Below are 15899 nucleotides of genomic sequence, written 5' to 3'. Positions count from 1 at the left end.
CTTAGGCAGATGGCGGCTCCCCATCAAGAACTGTTTAGCTGCATCTATCCCTCGAAACAAGAATCACCCCGCTATTTATGCCAGTATCTACCACATAACACTTGCACAATCGCATGCTGACAGTCGAAGCGGTTGCCCAGTAGGTCACAGGTGTCAGAAGTCCAGAACCCCACCATTAATACTGGGCACCCAAACCCAAAGACCAGGTAGGCACTGCCCTATGCCTAAAACCAGGAAGTTGCCCGACAGGTGACGTTAGGTACCTGACCACAGTGACCAAGTGCCCAAGCACACAAGGCAAGGTACCTTAGCCTCCCGCCTTCCATTGCGTGTGTGCTGTGCGCCGCGCCCCTGCCATTCGATTGTGTTAGTCCCCCCTCTTTGCCCACCACCCCTCCTTCGTTGCTCAGCCTGGCGACCGGCGAAAGCTCTCCTCCGACAAAAGTCTCGATCGCTTCAAACCCACCGTAAACAAACCGACCCCTCCTTCCGACCCGAAACCCCCTCGTCTTCAACACACCTATCCCTTTTCCAAATCAGACAAAATGGCGAACAGTAAGTAAGATGTGCACTCAACCGTCCCCGTCACTGCTGTAGCTGTTGTCTTTGCGCGTGCGCTCGCTCTGTGTGCTGCCCCGCATCTCCATGATGTTTTCGTCCTTTTTTTTGCGCTTCATCAGACCAAGAAAATAGATAGATAGCTAACCGATGCCTTTTCGCAGACTTCGAGGAAATCGCAAGTAAGTGTTTCCATACTCGATAGCCGAGATAGCCCGCACCGCAATGCCGTTTGCTTGCCCTTCTTCGACAAAGAAGACACTGACGGCCTCCACAACGCAAACAGAGCAGTTCATCGAGTTCTACTACAACCAGTTCGACTCGGACCGCAAGGGACTTGCCAGCCTCTACGTGAGAAATCTACTGCTACATAGTCATCCGGGCATTCACTGACAACGATAATAATAATAGCGGGAGCACTCTATGCTGACTTTCGAGTCTGCTTCTTCCCTTGGTGTCAACTCCATCGTTGAGAAGCTCACCGTGTGTACTCCCAATGAGAATGCGCAAATTCAATGCGCCGCCTGCAGTCCCCTCACTGACCCCTTTGCAATAGTCCCTGCCCTTCGAGAAGGTCAAGCACCAGGTCACCACCCTCGACGCCCAGCCCACCGCCGATGGCGGCATTATCATCCTCGTCACTGGCCAGCTTCTGGTACGTATATGACATGCCCTGCGGCTGTTCTACCGTTGCAACTCTTATCTAACCCAAGAAAAATAGGTCGATGAGGAGCAGCGCCCCATGAACTACACTCAGGCTTTCCAGCTTCTGCGTGATCCTGCCTCTGGCAGTTACTTCGTCTACAACGACATTTTCAAGCTTGTCTACGGTGCATAATTCTCCACGCACTCTAGGAGAATACGATTTGATGAGGCTTAATATCTGATTTCAAGGGACTGGGCATGGCTTAGGGCAGGATAAAAGAATCTCTGTCTCCTTCGATTTCTCATTCCCATGAATCTACGCCGGGTTGAGGCGAGCACGTTGGCAAGGATACCATTTCACGTTTCCAGGAATCCCAAGACGGCTCTGTTCATACATGGCTCTTTAGAGAACTGGGAAAATACCCCTATTATTATCACATGAACTCAAAGACCTATTACGCCCCTTGATATCTTTGTATGACTTTGTGGCCTTGATTTTGCCTGTCATTCCGTTTCCTGCGCCTCGCATAAATTTCAGTACAAGAATGGAAACCCGAAGTTGGAAATCAAACATCGCCCCTCAAAGGCTATCTTCAGACAAGTGGTCACCGTGTCTAGACGGCACCATTGGTGTTACATCATCATCGCTTTGCCGTTCTTTCCACCCTCAACGGACCTGCATGTGGGCGTCTCCGCTGTCACGGAACACGAGCTGAGCGTGTTGACCGCGGACGATCTCCTCTTCTCCACCTCCGTTCTTGATAATGCCGTTCCGAGTGGCACCCGGGCCCATGGTTCCGAACCCAAGGTCGCGGATACGGCCACTCGCGATGTCGAAGATGCAGCCGTGGACAGTCATGCCTCGCTCTTTGATAGCCTCCTGAACGGTGAAGTTGGCCATGAGCACATTGACACCAGTCTCGACGTTCATCTCTGCGATACGGACAGCCTTGTGGTCCTCATTCTTGATGGCGTCGAGCTCCTTTGCGTTTTGAGCGCGGACTGTCTTCAAGGGAGTGAGCCAGGTATCGAGCACGCCTCCGACACGGGAGTCGCCCAACGCCGCCTTGGCACCGCCGCAGGCTGAGTGACCGCAGAGCACGACGTGCTTAACCTTGAGGTGGGCAACAGCGTACTCGATGACGGCCGAGGTGTTGATGTCTGTGGGGGCTACGATGTTGGCGATGTTGCGATGGACGAAGACGTCGCCGGGTTGGAGACCCAAGATTGTTGTCTCGGGAACACGAGAATCAGAGCATCCTAGCCACACTTTGTGTCGACATGCGTTAGCATCAGAGCTTAAGGAGGACGCTGGCATTGCAGATGAACTTACAGATTGAAGGCGACTGCCCCGAGGCAAGGTTCTTGAAGAAAGCAGGATTCTGGTGTGATTTGTACCCAGCCCAAGCTTGGTTAGAGCTCAGGGCATAAAGGAACTTGTTCTCTTTATCCATGACGATGGAATGTCAGCATGTTGTCTTGAAGTAGGACTATTTGCCCAGGGAGGTGAGATTGTCGGGTACTTACGGTCATGGAAAGCCATTGTGATCGAATGTACACTGACGCAGCCGGACTCAATGTAAGAGCAACGCTGCGGGGTATCTAGATGAATTCGACTACGACTCGGTCGATAGTCGGGAGGACGCAATAGCTGATTCTAGTGTGCAAGCAGGAAAGTATTACGTGTTGCTCCTGTGTCCGGATGCTGTGTGCAGGCAACCTGGCTGAGACCTGCCCAGCTGCAGAGATAGTAATGATATATGAGACCCTTGATTGACGCTCGTTTCTGCTGCGAGGTAGAGAAGCCGGGCCGGTTCACTACTGGAAAGGAGGAGCTGATTTCTGACTGTACACACAGAGCACGACAGACGTCAAAGTTGTCGAACGTCCTTGGCTACGAGGTAGGATGCCGGGTCGACGTAGGTGGGAACACAAGGCCGCAGAATCGAATGTATGACAAGTGACTTCCTGTCTCGGCCGACGGTATGCGAGTTAAGCTGGTTGGGAGGGACTTTGGAGTCTGAGATCGAAGGGGACGGTGGTGGTGGTGTTGGCCAACGCCGAATGCCGTAGTGTAACCTGGGGTTTTCGCGGACTGGTCGTGCCACTTGAGTATAAGCAAGATGTATTGAGCTAGTGATGCGTGACGAGAACAGGCATATGCAAAGAGATTCCGAGCCTTCAGCGAAGGAAGCAAGGATGATAATAGATAGAGGGGAAAGAGGGACGATCCAATGAGCTGAGTGAAGGAGAGTATGTGAGAGAGAGAGAGAGAGAGAGAGAGAGAGAGAGAGAGAGAGAATGTGTGTGTGAGAAAGTGTGGTATGTGAAGGGCGAACCAACCTATTCCAGAAAACTTGCGTTGAGATGAGCAGAGACTTGTGGTTGAGTTGGAGAGGGAGCGCCGAGGGAATGGTTGATCCAATGAGAGATGGTGTTGTTGAGACAATGTAAATGAGCTTCAAGATCAAGCTGAGCTGAGAGAATGGTAGTATCAGACAACGTAGTGGGCAAGCGAAATAGACTCGAGATCCTGCAGTAGGCTACATGCAGATATCATAAGATGTAAGGCCATGAGCACGCGGGGGGGGAGACATGGAGGATATTATAAGTAGTATGGCGATACATACTTGGGCGCTACCATACATGGAGTTGATGCATGAGACGAGAGCAGAGAGACACAGACAGACGGAACACCCCCCGGGTACCACCCGCAATCCTCTTGGCCGGGACCATGACCGTGACCATTTGGTGGAGAGCTCTCCGCACCTGGAGACAGAGCCAAACACAGAGCCAGACAGAGCCAAGACTTTCGGACGAGTCGCCCCAGAGATTGACGGTGCCACACCCCGGGCATCACCAGGGACAAGTACACACGGCAGAAGACAGAAATAGGGTGGGGGGGAGGGGAAATGGGAGACGGGAGAGAAAGACGGAGGGAAACTTGGGAAGAAGACACCATACCCCGGTCACGTCTTTGCGATGCGCACTATTTCGGGGTTGTGACCTGTGACTTGGGACGTTTGCGCTATGCCTCCGGCTAATCCACCACCCTGAGGCGGTGCGGTGTCCGCATGGCAATGGAAAGCATGGCCAGTGTTCACGGCATATGTCCTGGCTGCTATTCTTTAATGGACGGTTGTGTATAACAGAATCGGACTGAATCTAATCGATTGAAAACGCTAGCGAGGGCGCGCAGTGTATTATTGTCTCCGGCCACCGAGTGGGGGCTGAAGGACCGTCTCCGTGCGATGATCAGTCAGGCCCGGCCATCTCCGTCGGTCGGGCACTTATCTCCGTTCCAGCCCACTTGGGTCGTGGAGAATCTGACCGAGCCGCTGACAAGTTGAACTGTCCCTTTGACAGACAAGGGCAGTACCATAGTGAACCTTCCGTCTCTAATGCGCGCGGAATATGATCCATGCTCTCTGTCTTTGGGGCTACCAGAAGCCATAGGGAAACAGTTGAACCAAGAGCGACTCCCGGCTGTGAAACAGTGCTTGTCAGTGTCATCCCTCACAACACTGCCGTAAAGGCAAGGCATCCTTCGCAATCCCAATCCTTCCCTCGCTGATCTCCACGGTGTGATCGACGGTGATCTGACAGATTGGGTTCATGTCGCTATCTCAATCATAATGCAGACAGGACTGTTTACCAATGAGAAGGAGTATCGAGAGTCGAAGTTGTTGACCAGTTGCTCATCAATCCACAAGGAAACTCTTGGTTCACAGGAAGAACCAGTGAGGAAGAGAAATGCAACTAAGCTTTCTGGAAGAGGAGAACGGTATTTGGTGGTTGCTTACTAACCTAAAGCAGTTTAGCCAGCCAATGTAAGCTCTCATTGAATGTATGCGTGACAGCGTGATAGGTGCCGGGCGGGCACTCCCTCATGTTTCCCTCTCCTCTTCATAGGTAGGCTTACCTTTTTTTTACACCCCACACAGATTATAAGCCGCCGGGGCAATGGCCCGGTCGTATGAAGAGACAAAAGTCAACCTGACCTACGCAGAGTTGTAAATAGGCTGAGCACGTCCAGAGCTCGGGTCGCACTCGCAGTCGTGCTCTTTGGATGGACAGGGACATCTCTGTGCCCGAAGTGGAAGCATATGGGTACACGAATGCCAAGAAATTCAGAACGTTTTCGATATCGCGGCCACGGCGACTTTGGAGTCTGAGGGAAGAACAAAAAAAGGGGGGAGGGGGCCTCTCCCATAGATAACCCGGGCCGGGGCCATTCCTACAATACCTGCAGCTTCGGGGCCTGAGACGGCAAAGCACACAACAAATGTAAAGCTGGCCCCGGGTCTGCATCCGGTCCAGGTCGCCCGACAATCATGGAATGCGCCGTCTTCCACGAACATTCGACAAGCGGGCGGGATGAGGATAGTTGCGGACGTGAAGGAAGAAAGAGCCAGCGAGAAACAGGGCTGTCTGTATTTACCAATCTGGGAAGATTGCTCAGCCCAGAATACAAAACGCGCAATGCACCACAAGGTTTACCGGCTTGGCGTGCAGCAGCTCTTCAGCGTTGCACGCGTGCAGAGGCCCTCAGGTTACCATACCGCAGCTATAATGAGAGCATGTTCTCAGACTTGGTTCTTGGCACTCTGTTGAGGAACCCAAATTTTTGCATCATCGTACGGTATTTCGATGGTCGATCTGGAGCACTACCGCACTTGGACCCTTGCGCCTCTCTCTGGGTTTCTCATCAAGTTGTGGGACCCCTGTCGTCGATCAACCCCACAGCCGACTATAGCTGGTTGTTTGTTAATTACTATGTACACTCGTTCTACAGAGTGGTCCTGTAGTATCTCACGCTGTCGCATCTCGCCATATGCGACTTGCCAAGACTTTTGAGAGAAAGGCCTTCGGTAAATACAGAGTATGACTACGGCATCCATGGACGGACATACCCGTCCGTCATAATAATGGGTTGACTTGGCCTTTGTATGACTGCGCCGTGAGCCCATGGCAGACTGCCATCAGATAAGACTTGACAACTCCACAATCCACAGGAAGGGCTTCAGTAGTCTTTAATTTCCTTACAGTAATGGGCTTGAGTTATTTGCAAAAAGACTTAGCCACCGGTATCTTTACAACCCACGAACTGTCAAGTTTCACATCATTGCTGAGAATTGTGCAGGATTGAAGAAAGCGACATGTCGGATTGGGAGTAAAAGGGTCGGGAGGTCACCATGTCATGAGAGCAAAGCATGAACTTGAAACCCAATAGAATAATCCCGACGCCATGCCAAATTTTTATGATCCGATAGCCTCCAGTGGCCTAGTCTCCTAATACACTAAAGTAGTCCGGGTATTGTTCCATCTTAGACCTTGATGGCGTTGTCAAGAGCCTTCTGCTTCTTCTCGGTGCGCTTCTGGGCCTTAGCACCCATGATACCACCACCCCACTGCTTGCGAGCGCTGTCAGTCTTCTCCAAGTATCCGTCCTTGATGGCGGAAACAAGCTTGGAGAGCTCGCTCTTGTCCTCGGAGCGGACCTCGGTGAAAGCGAGGACAGCGGCAGTCTATGATCAGTCAGTAAGCCGCAACAACAACATCTGTGACAACCGAATAGACATACCTTCTTGTGGACGACGGTTCCGAGGCGGGCCTTGCCCTTGATGATGGCGAAGGGGACACCCATCTTGCGGCAGAGGGCGGGGAGGAAGATAACCAACTCAATGGGATCAACATCGTTGGGGATGAGGACGAGGGAAGCCTTCTTGTTCTCGATCAGGCCAACAACGTGGTTGAGACCGTACTTGACAGTGTAGGGCTTCTTGGAGACGTCCTCCTTCTTCTTGCCGTCCTTGACGGCGGTGGCCTCCTTGACGAGACGCTCCTTCTTCTCGGCCTTGGTCTCAGGGCGGTACTTGTTGAGGAGCTTGAAAGCCTGGGCGGCAGTGTTGCGGTCGAGGACGTGCTGGAACTGGGCGATCGCAGGGGGGACCTTGAGGCGCATGTTCAAGATCTTCTTCTGGCGCTGAAGACGGACATACTCGGGCCACTTGACCATGCGGGCCAAGTTGCGACGGGGCTGGATGTCCTGGCCGATGCCGAAGTTGCGGGGCTTGCGCTCGATGAGAGGGTTCTGCGATCATTGTCAGCCATCTATGGGACTGCGCGCGCAATCATGGAGAGAATATGTACTGACCTTAGGAGCCTTCTTGGAGCCAGCCTTTCCCTGAGGGAAAGGGGCGGGAGCCACCTTCTTACCGGACTTGGGAGGCTATCATTGAGAAAGCAAGACATCAGTGAATTGTTCAAATCAACTTGTGTCTTCCTTTAACTCTAAGGAGAAGGACGGAGGAGCATTGGAAGTGAATCCAACACTTCACCATCCTTTCCAGCCAAATCATCATCAACGGCCCGTCCCCGCAAGCAAGCTAGCTAAGGACCGACGACCGAGACGGAAAATCGCAGTTCGCATAGCAGCGAAACTGGATGGAGATTGGCCTCGAGGGCAGATGAAGTCGTCTTCGTTCAATTTGTACTCACCATTTTGTCGGTTGTCGTGATACTGCCTTTGGCGGGGATGGATGAAGAGAAGGTCAATATGTAGAAACACAAGTTTCGGGAGACGAGGATAAGACGTTGTTGGTGTGGGCGCGAAAAATTTGGATTAGGGCAAGATAGGGTGGGTACCCGATAAGAACATTTACAACATGGTCGCGTACCTATCTGCACCGTACTGCAGGTGGGGAACCCGCATCGCTAGTCTTATCTCCACGTGATGATCGCTTTCCGACGATAAGTGACCTGAAGGCTTGAAGTTAGGTAGGTACGGAGTAGGTACTTTAACAAAGGAGTGCGCGGAACAGCCTTAACAGTGACGACAGGGTAGTCGACCCCACTACGAGGGATGATGGAATGTCACTTTTGCGCCAGACAAAATAGTTCACAGAGACCCGAGCACCTGATTGTTGGTCGTCTTGTTCACCACGATTGGACCGACTCTTAAAGTACCCACGACAAGTATTTACGCCCATCCTGAATCAATCTTCTGCTGGCATAGGTAATTACCCGTTTGGCAGCTCAAGCGTGCAAGCTAGCAGGCAATGCAAAATGGAGACAGCAGTATCAATACGAATAAGATCCTCGTCTCTTGTTTCCTCATAAAACCCAGGCTGACAGTCTTTTTTATTCCTGGTTCACTCAGGAGGGATGCAAAGTTGCTGGAGCAGACGATTGTAATGCATGGCAAAGCGAACGAGGAGTATTTCACAGAGAAATTCCCGTCCCATTTCTGCACTAAATGACAGTACCCGTGTGGTAGGTATCTTGCCCACTAAGTGATGGAAGATCCAGGCACGGAATTCCGCGTTGCGGTACGTACCTATTGCACCGACGATGATGACTCCAAGGTCATCAAAGCGACACGGCGACACATGCTATTCTTAAATTTTCCTTAACTTCGATCTAGCAACAACAAATTCCTTTTCTGATCCGACCCCCTAGACCACTCTTCCCCCGGAATACATGTTACGTGGAGAAACACAAGCCCACGTTCACTGCGTTCTCGACTTTCCGGTTCAGCTTAATTTTATCCTGTCCGATCCACCGCGGGGTGTCAATTTCGAAGTTCGTCGATTCAACTGAGGCGACGGTTTCTCCAGCGCGAAGTGGCGCTAAACCTCTGCCGCCGACACGACACTATTTCTCTGGGACGCCTCTCGTATCGCTGGGGACCTACTTATTCCTTCCTCGTGGTGCAACAATCAAAATGGCACCGGTACTATGCGCAAAGTGCAAGACCGAACGCGCTCTCGTGAAGCGGCCCAAGAACCACCAGAAACTTTGCAAGGCTTGTTTTATCTCAGTGTTTGAGGAAGAAGTACATCACACTATTGTCTCTTCCGCACTGTTTTCTCGGGGAGAACAGGTAGCTATCGGGGCTTCGGGTGGCAAAGACTCCACCGTTTTGGCAAGTGTTCTCAAAACCCTCAACGACAGGTATGACTACGGCTTGAACCTTGTACTCCTCAGCATCGATGAGGGCATCAAGGGTTATAGAGATGATTCGCTCGAAACCGTCAAGAGAAATGCCGTGCAATACGACATGCCCCTTACTATAGTGGGGTACGACGAGCTGTACGGCTGGACGATGGACCAGGTTGTCGAAGTGATTGGAAAGAAGGGCAACTGCACATATTGTGGTGTATTCCGCCGACAGGCACTGGACCGAGGCGCCAAGATTTTGAACATTAAACATGTTGTCACCGGCCACAACGCAGATGATGTGGCTGAAACCATCCTTATGAACCTCTTGAGAGGAGATTTGCCACGGCTAGGTCGCAGCACAAGTATCGTCACTGGCGACGACACTAGCGATGTCAAGCGCAGCAAGCCCCTCAAGTATTCTTACGAGAAGGAAATTGTGCTATATGCTCATCATAAGAAGCTCGACTACTTCAGTACCGAATGCATCTACAGCCCCGAAGCTTTCCGTGGAACTGCTCGCACCCTGATCAAGAACCTCGAGCGGGTGCGGCCAAGTGCTATTTTGGATATAGTCCGCAGCGGTGAGGATATGGCTCGGCTGGTTGCAGGAGCATCAGGCAGCTCTTGCGCCGGCAAAAGCACTCCCCGTGTCGCTGAGGATGACTTCATTGCTGGCTGCGGCTCGCAGCAAAGCAAAGGCCTTGCAACCGAAATTGCTCAACTGGATGCAAGCTTGAGCCAGACAAATCTGACCAAATCTCAGGAGACAGACTTCACGACTGCTCCTTCACCTTCGCCAAAGATTGGAAAGAAGATTCAGAATTCGTCTGAGACGCCCAGACCGAGACATGGCCAAGCACAGGCAACTCCGAGTGCTCCATTACAGACATTGGGCAAGTGTGAAAGATGCGGCTACATGTCTAGTCAAGCCATCTGTCAAGCCTGTCTGTTGGTGGATGGGCTGAACAAAAACAAGGCGCAGATTAGCTTATAGAGATAATAAGATCCTCATCCCAAGCCAGAACTAGCAGACATTTACAATGTTTGTCTGTGGCCCGCCTCCCACCTCTCCACTCGACGTAACCGGCACGATCAAGTCAACAATCGCATAGACTGCGGCAGTAGTTCTGAGATTGAACAGGAAATAAAAGTTTCATTGGGTGGCTGAAGTGGGTGATGAATAGTGGAAACCCCCATGGTTTCCAGACAAAGTAGCATACATGTTTCTAGTTGAACCTCATCCTCTATGTCATACGCTTCTCCAACTGCACGTTATGATTAGCCAATGTTCAGCCATCTGTCGCAAGCAAATACATACTCTCCAGGGGTGGTTCAGTTCGAAGCCCGGAGGCGCTTCGTGGTTGGCAATCTGTCCCCGCAGATCGCCCGTGAGTCTGCGATCCCGGTCCATCACTGTTATACCTTCAGGTTAGCTTTCGATCGAACAGTAGGATATGTTTCCTGTCGGTTGGACACGTACTTTGCTGTAAGGAAGCGAGGTTAGCGACGTGAATATCGAAGGAGTGCCAGTTCACGAATACTTACCCTATCCCACTGATCCAAGCCCCAACGGGGCTTCTTTCCGCCGTTCTGAATGCCCTTGATGACGTGCAGTCCGGTACCGGTGATACCGAACATCTAATACGACGTTAATTTCCATCGTGGAGGTTGGAGTCGTCTTGCGCCGGCACAATGGCAATCACAAGGTAGCTCTTACAGCAATCATGATTCCATAGGGAATCAGGGTTTCGAAAGGAACGGGCATGGTAGCGGATAGCCGTTCGGCTGAGCGTCGTTATTCGTCGGTTTGTATGTATCGAGAGGTCGCAAGGCCGACAAGAGACACAGCTTGTAGTCTTCGGTGTCTACGGGAGACGTCGTTGGATTCCGGCTTCCTTGAATTGACTGACCAATTGATGGAAGCAATCCGCAAGTCGTCGGGCCCTCGGACTGGTTATTTCTGGATCACGTGATATGTAGTTCGCGTCAGTGCTTTTGCGATCAGAATGATTGGCTGAGCATTGTGAATGGTCCCGACAGCTTGCCATTGGTCACTGTGGAAGTTATTTAATGGAAGTGGGAACCTTCCATCTATTGTTTCCGTCCCTGACACGCCTGGCAAAAGCTCCTCCCCCAAGGTTGCGTTTCGCGAATTAAAGCTCGTAGCAAGTAGCTAGCAGGTAGCTACCCAGGTACTCCGTAGGAGGCGCCTACCTACCTTAGGTACCTCCACTGTCTTAGAGTCTACACATAAACTAATAATAACCCCCCCTAGTTGAGGTAAGAGTCCCGTGCATAATAATAAGTACTTAGATATTAATAAATCCCGGCTAAATTTAACTAATTAGACTTCGTTTTTTTTTTTTTTTTAGGGTACTCGGGTTAGAAATATTTTAGAAATAAATTATAGCTAATTAAGGTACTACTACTTAATTAAGGTCCGCTTTATAAAAAATAATTCCGACTTATACCTTTTTTTTACCTTAGTTAAGTTACGTCCCTTTTTTAAACTTTTATATCCCTTTTTTTAAACTTCTACCCTTTATTACGACTTTTACTAAAGAATTTTATTATAAAACTTATTATTATACTCGAAATTTATTAATAATTAATTAGAAATATTTCTAAATTAATTCTATAATACTTTCTCGCTATTATAATAATAATAGTTTTAAATCTTATATTAATAATAAAAGGGGCCGGCCTAAAAATCTCCTTATATTCGAAATTAACGGCGTAAGTTTTATTTTTATTATTATAATTAAATACGCAATTTATTTACTTATTTTTATAATAATAAGGTTAAGTAATCCTATTATTAAAAGACATTTCTTACCGTTACTTAGAGGCTAATAGCTTTTATTTTAATAGCTATTATTAATCGTTTTTTAATATACTTAAAAAGTACTTTAAAGAGGGTTATTATATTAACTCCGTAATTTTCTATAAAGGATCCCTCTCTACTATTATTAACCTCGAGGTTACTTATAAGTTATTTCCTATTTTATATTAATATTTTTAGCTTTATTAATAGTTTTTTATAAAATATTACGTTAGAATAATATTATTTATAAAGGGTTAGGATATGCCCCTAGATACTCCCTAAAAGCCTAAGACTATTATAAATAATAAAGTATTATTTACTATTCCTTTTAAAAAGGATAGTATTATAAATAGAAATATTTTTAAAATATTTCTAATTTATAAAACTAACTATTTTTAATAAAACGTTACTTAAATAAAAATAAACGTTAAGCTCGGCCCTAAGGAGAGCTATAAGGTTTATAAATCGTAGGACGTTATTAGTTATAATAAATATAACTTATTCTTTAATTAACGCTCCTCTTAATTAAATTTTATAACCTACCCTCCCTTTAATATATACGAGCTAACTTACTTAGTATTTTATAAATACCGTTATTTTAAACTTATATTAAATAAGGATATTTTTAATACGTTATTTTATTAATACTTATATATTATTATACCTAATATTAATTATTTTTAAAAATCTTTAAAACCTCTAAGCGAATAAGCTAAAATAATAAAGTAGTTAAGGATAAGCTAGTTTAGCTTACCCCCGCTAATAATTTTAATAATAATAAAACGGATTCCTAAATAAACCCCGCTACTTTTACTTAGATCTTTATTAAGAATATAAATAAGTAAAAAGTATAATTAAGGGTTAAAGGATAATAGGGAATAATTAATCTAAAGAAGTCTATAAGTAAAAAGTTTATTAAAATAGAAGTATTTTACTTACTTTTTTAAAGTAATACTATATAAATTAAAAATACCGTAGTATTATAAATAAATATTTATAATAAATATATAAATAGAAGCCAAGGCTATAAATACTAAGTAGATAATATATTACTCATAAATATTTCCTAAAAATTTCCTAAAAGTTTCTTAAAAATTTCCTAAAAGTTTCTTAAGAATTTCTTAAAAATTTCTAAAAAGTTTTTAAAAAATTTCCTAAATATTTCCTTGATATGTTTTAAATATTTCCTTAATATATCTTAAATACTTTTTAAATATTTCTATCTTTTTAATTTTTATAATATTTATAAATATAAATTAATTAATAAATAATAAAATAATAAATTATTAACTTATTTTAATAAATTATAAGCTTATTATATAATTATATATTTAATATAATTTACTAGTTATTTATAATTAAATATGAATATTATATAATAATATATATATTTATTATTATAATAAATAATATATATATATATATATATATATATATAGTCTTATTATATTATTATTATTAATAGTTAATTAATATTATAATTAATAATTATTTAGCTAGTTTTTCTTAATTTATATAAGCCTTAGCGTTATAAATATTTTACTAAGTAAATAAAGATTTTAAAACTATTTTTAAATAATAATACGTATATTACGAGTCTAAATCCTTACTCGTTAGCTTATAGTTTTAATAATATTTTTAATTACTTTAGTAAATTTATAATATAAAGGGTATATAGAGGCTTTAAAGCTAGGGCTATAATTATATTAATTATACTAATGGTTTAAATAGTAATATAATAACTACTTATTCTTTTCTTAAGCCTTAGTAATAATTTATTATTTATAACCATATTTATAAAACTTATATTATTAAATACTAGCGCTTTATATAGGCCTAGGCTTATTAAACTAATTATATTAAAAGGTATATTAAATAATTTAGCCTTAAGCTTTATATTTATTCTATTTTATAATATTAAATTTATTAACTCTTATATAGTAGTTTTTTTCTAACTTTATAAGTATAAAAGATTAATTTTAACGGGATTACGCTTTAAAAGAAATTATATAATACGGTATATTTTTTAACTATATAATATACGTAATATACCCTAAGTACGCGCTTAACGTAATATAATAATTTTAATACGAAAACTACTATATAATTTAGGATAAGTAAGCTACCCTTTTTAACTACTTATTAATAATAAGCTAAGTAATATATTTATATAATAATACTAATTAAAAAGGTTAATAATAGAAATTAGTTATAATAGTTAATTATAATAATCGGCTATAATAGTTAAAAGTAGCCTTTTTTAATTATAAAGGTTCTAAACTTTAATAATAACGTAGAGGTTTTTTAAAAAAGGGCTAAATAGGCTAATATTTATTATTTTTTAAAGTTTATAAAGATTTTTTTTATTCTTATTACTTTTAATATTACCTAAAGCTACTCTTTATTTAAACTAAATAGATTTACTAAATAACTTTATTAAATAAACTTATCAATATATAAATTATTATTTAAATAGCTAGTTAAATAACTAATTAAGAAGTTAGCTAGTTAAAATATTATTTTAATAAGAATTTCTTAGTATATAGTTAGTAATTAGTAAGTTAAAAATACTTATTAATAAGTCTACTTTTTTTAAGCTAGGTACCCTTAGTTAGCTTAATACTATAACTATTATAATTAACGTAAGTATATTTAAGAATTAATAAAGTACTTTTTAATAATATAAAATTTAATTAGGTAATAATATAAATACTATAAATAACTAAGTTAATACGGATATTAAGATTTAGTATATTGATATTAACTTAAAAATTATACTTTATAGAGCTAAAAATCCCTTTAATATAAGCTATATTATAAACGTAAAGGAATATATAAAGGGCCCCTTAACCCTTAATAAAAAGGAATATATAATATAGGATTTAATTATTTATATAAGCTAATACTAAGAGGTTTTATATATATTTAAATAAGTATAGCTCGCTTTTTAAATAAATAAAAAAAGGTTAAAAGTTATTAATAAAAGAAATAACGGTCAAATTAGTTAATTTTAATTAGTAATTAAGTATAGAGCGTAATATATTTAGTTTTTTTTAATACGCAATATATAGTACGGCTCTAGTAAATTACTTTATTAAAAAAATAATTTCTCTTCTTATTAATACTTAAAAAAACCTATAAAACATTCTTATTTATAAGTTAATAAAATATTATAAATATTAATTTATACTTTATATTAATATTATAAAAGAAATATTTTAAATTATTTAAATAAAAATAAAGTTAAAAAAGAAATAAATATAAAAATATTTTAAGAGCTTTTATTTTATTAGCTTATTTCCTACTTCTATTTTCGTTAATTAAGCGCTATTTTTACTTTTATTACCCTATTTAAATAATTTTATTTTATAATAAACTTACGCTCTTTATAAGCTTAGTTTATTAAAAACTCGCGCTCTTTACGTTCTTATTTAAACTTAAATTTTTATTCTTTTCGTTCTTTATCTTCTTAGATCTTATTAACCCTTATTTATTATTTTTTAAACGTAAAATAATTTACGCTTATTTACGTTTATAATTAAGTAGCTTATTTTTATAAACTATTATAAAGTACTAAGGAACTCGGGGGGTTTTGACTTTTATTTAATAAAAAAAGTACTCTAAAAAATAAAATACTTACTCTGCGTTAAGACCGAGTATTATTAAGATTATTATAATTATTAAAATTAAAACTACTAAAGTTCTTATCTTAAGAACTACTTTATTAATTAGTAACTAAATCCTTATAAGTTCTTTATTAAGTATAAAATAGTTCTTTAGTATTAGTTTATAAATTTTTAGCCCGATCTTTTACTTTTCTTTTTAATTTAATAGTTAATAAGTATTTATTAAAGCGCATTTTAGATATACTTTAACGTTATATTAGATATTAAAAACGGCCTATAATGTTAATATTTCGATATAAAGT

The 15899-nt window shown here is 42.3% G+C and overlaps 6 protein-coding genes across 6 annotated transcripts; 3 read left to right on the top strand and 3 right to left on the bottom strand.

Annotated features, from left to right (window-relative positions):
• Nucleotides 1-545: 545 nt before the first annotated feature.
• CLUP02_16547 (nuclear transport factor 2) lies at nucleotides 546-1396 on the top strand (the record flags this gene model as incomplete). The annotated part of the gene is made up of 6 exons (XM_049295466.1): nucleotides 546-555; nucleotides 723-740; nucleotides 845-909; nucleotides 970-1041; nucleotides 1115-1213; nucleotides 1280-1396. The coding sequence occupies 6 exons, from the start codon at nucleotides 546-548 to the stop codon at nucleotides 1394-1396; spliced, it is 381 nt and encodes a 126-aa protein (XP_049152613.1).
• Nucleotides 1397-1870: 474 nt separating this feature from the next.
• CLUP02_16546 (carbonic anhydrase) lies at nucleotides 1871-2746 on the bottom strand (the record flags this gene model as incomplete). Its single annotated transcript, XM_049295465.1, has 3 exons — nucleotides 1871-2472; nucleotides 2537-2647; nucleotides 2731-2746. The coding sequence occupies 3 exons, from the start codon at nucleotides 2744-2746 to the stop codon at nucleotides 1871-1873; spliced, it is 729 nt and encodes a 242-aa protein (XP_049152612.1).
• Nucleotides 2747-3819: 1073 nt separating this feature from the next.
• Nucleotides 3820-6352, top strand: CLUP02_16545 (uncharacterized protein; the record flags this gene model as incomplete). Its single annotated transcript, XM_049295464.1, has 13 exons — nucleotides 3820-4072; nucleotides 4136-4205; nucleotides 4262-4314; nucleotides 4390-4501; nucleotides 4580-4705; nucleotides 4739-4943; nucleotides 5064-5094; nucleotides 5156-5216; nucleotides 5281-5372; nucleotides 5456-5632; nucleotides 5698-5918; nucleotides 6012-6135; nucleotides 6219-6352. The coding sequence occupies 13 exons, from the start codon at nucleotides 3820-3822 to the stop codon at nucleotides 6350-6352; spliced, it is 1659 nt and encodes a 552-aa protein (XP_049152611.1).
• Nucleotides 6353-6530: 178 nt separating this feature from the next.
• On the bottom strand, nucleotides 6531-7707 carry CLUP02_16544 (60S ribosomal protein L8-B; the record flags this gene model as incomplete). The annotated part of the gene is made up of 4 exons (XM_049295463.1): nucleotides 6531-6731; nucleotides 6788-7297; nucleotides 7361-7435; nucleotides 7705-7707. 4 exons carry the CDS (start codon nucleotides 7705-7707, stop codon nucleotides 6531-6533), a joined length of 789 nt encoding a protein of 262 aa, XP_049152610.1.
• Nucleotides 7708-8929: 1222 nt separating this feature from the next.
• On the top strand, nucleotides 8930-10141 carry CLUP02_16543 (PP-loop family protein; the record flags this gene model as incomplete). Its single annotated transcript, XM_049295462.1, has 1 exon — nucleotides 8930-10141. One exon carries the CDS (start codon nucleotides 8930-8932, stop codon nucleotides 10139-10141), a length of 1212 nt encoding a protein of 403 aa, XP_049152609.1.
• A 250-nt stretch (nucleotides 10142-10391) lies between these two features.
• Nucleotides 10392-10912, bottom strand: CLUP02_16542 (uncharacterized protein; the record flags this gene model as incomplete). The annotated part of the gene is made up of 5 exons (XM_049295461.1): nucleotides 10392-10412; nucleotides 10466-10560; nucleotides 10622-10631; nucleotides 10693-10785; nucleotides 10865-10912. The coding sequence occupies 5 exons, from the start codon at nucleotides 10910-10912 to the stop codon at nucleotides 10392-10394; spliced, it is 267 nt and encodes an 88-aa protein (XP_049152608.1).
• Between the last annotated feature and the right edge of the window lie 4987 nt (nucleotides 10913-15899).

Source organism: Colletotrichum lupini, chromosome 9, assembly GCF_023278565.1.
Source record: "Colletotrichum lupini chromosome 9, complete sequence".
NCBI lineage: Eukaryota > Fungi > Ascomycota > Sordariomycetes > Glomerellales > Glomerellaceae > Colletotrichum > Colletotrichum lupini.
Note: the sequence above shows the minus strand (reverse complement) of the source record. Positions and strands in the feature narration are given on the sequence as shown.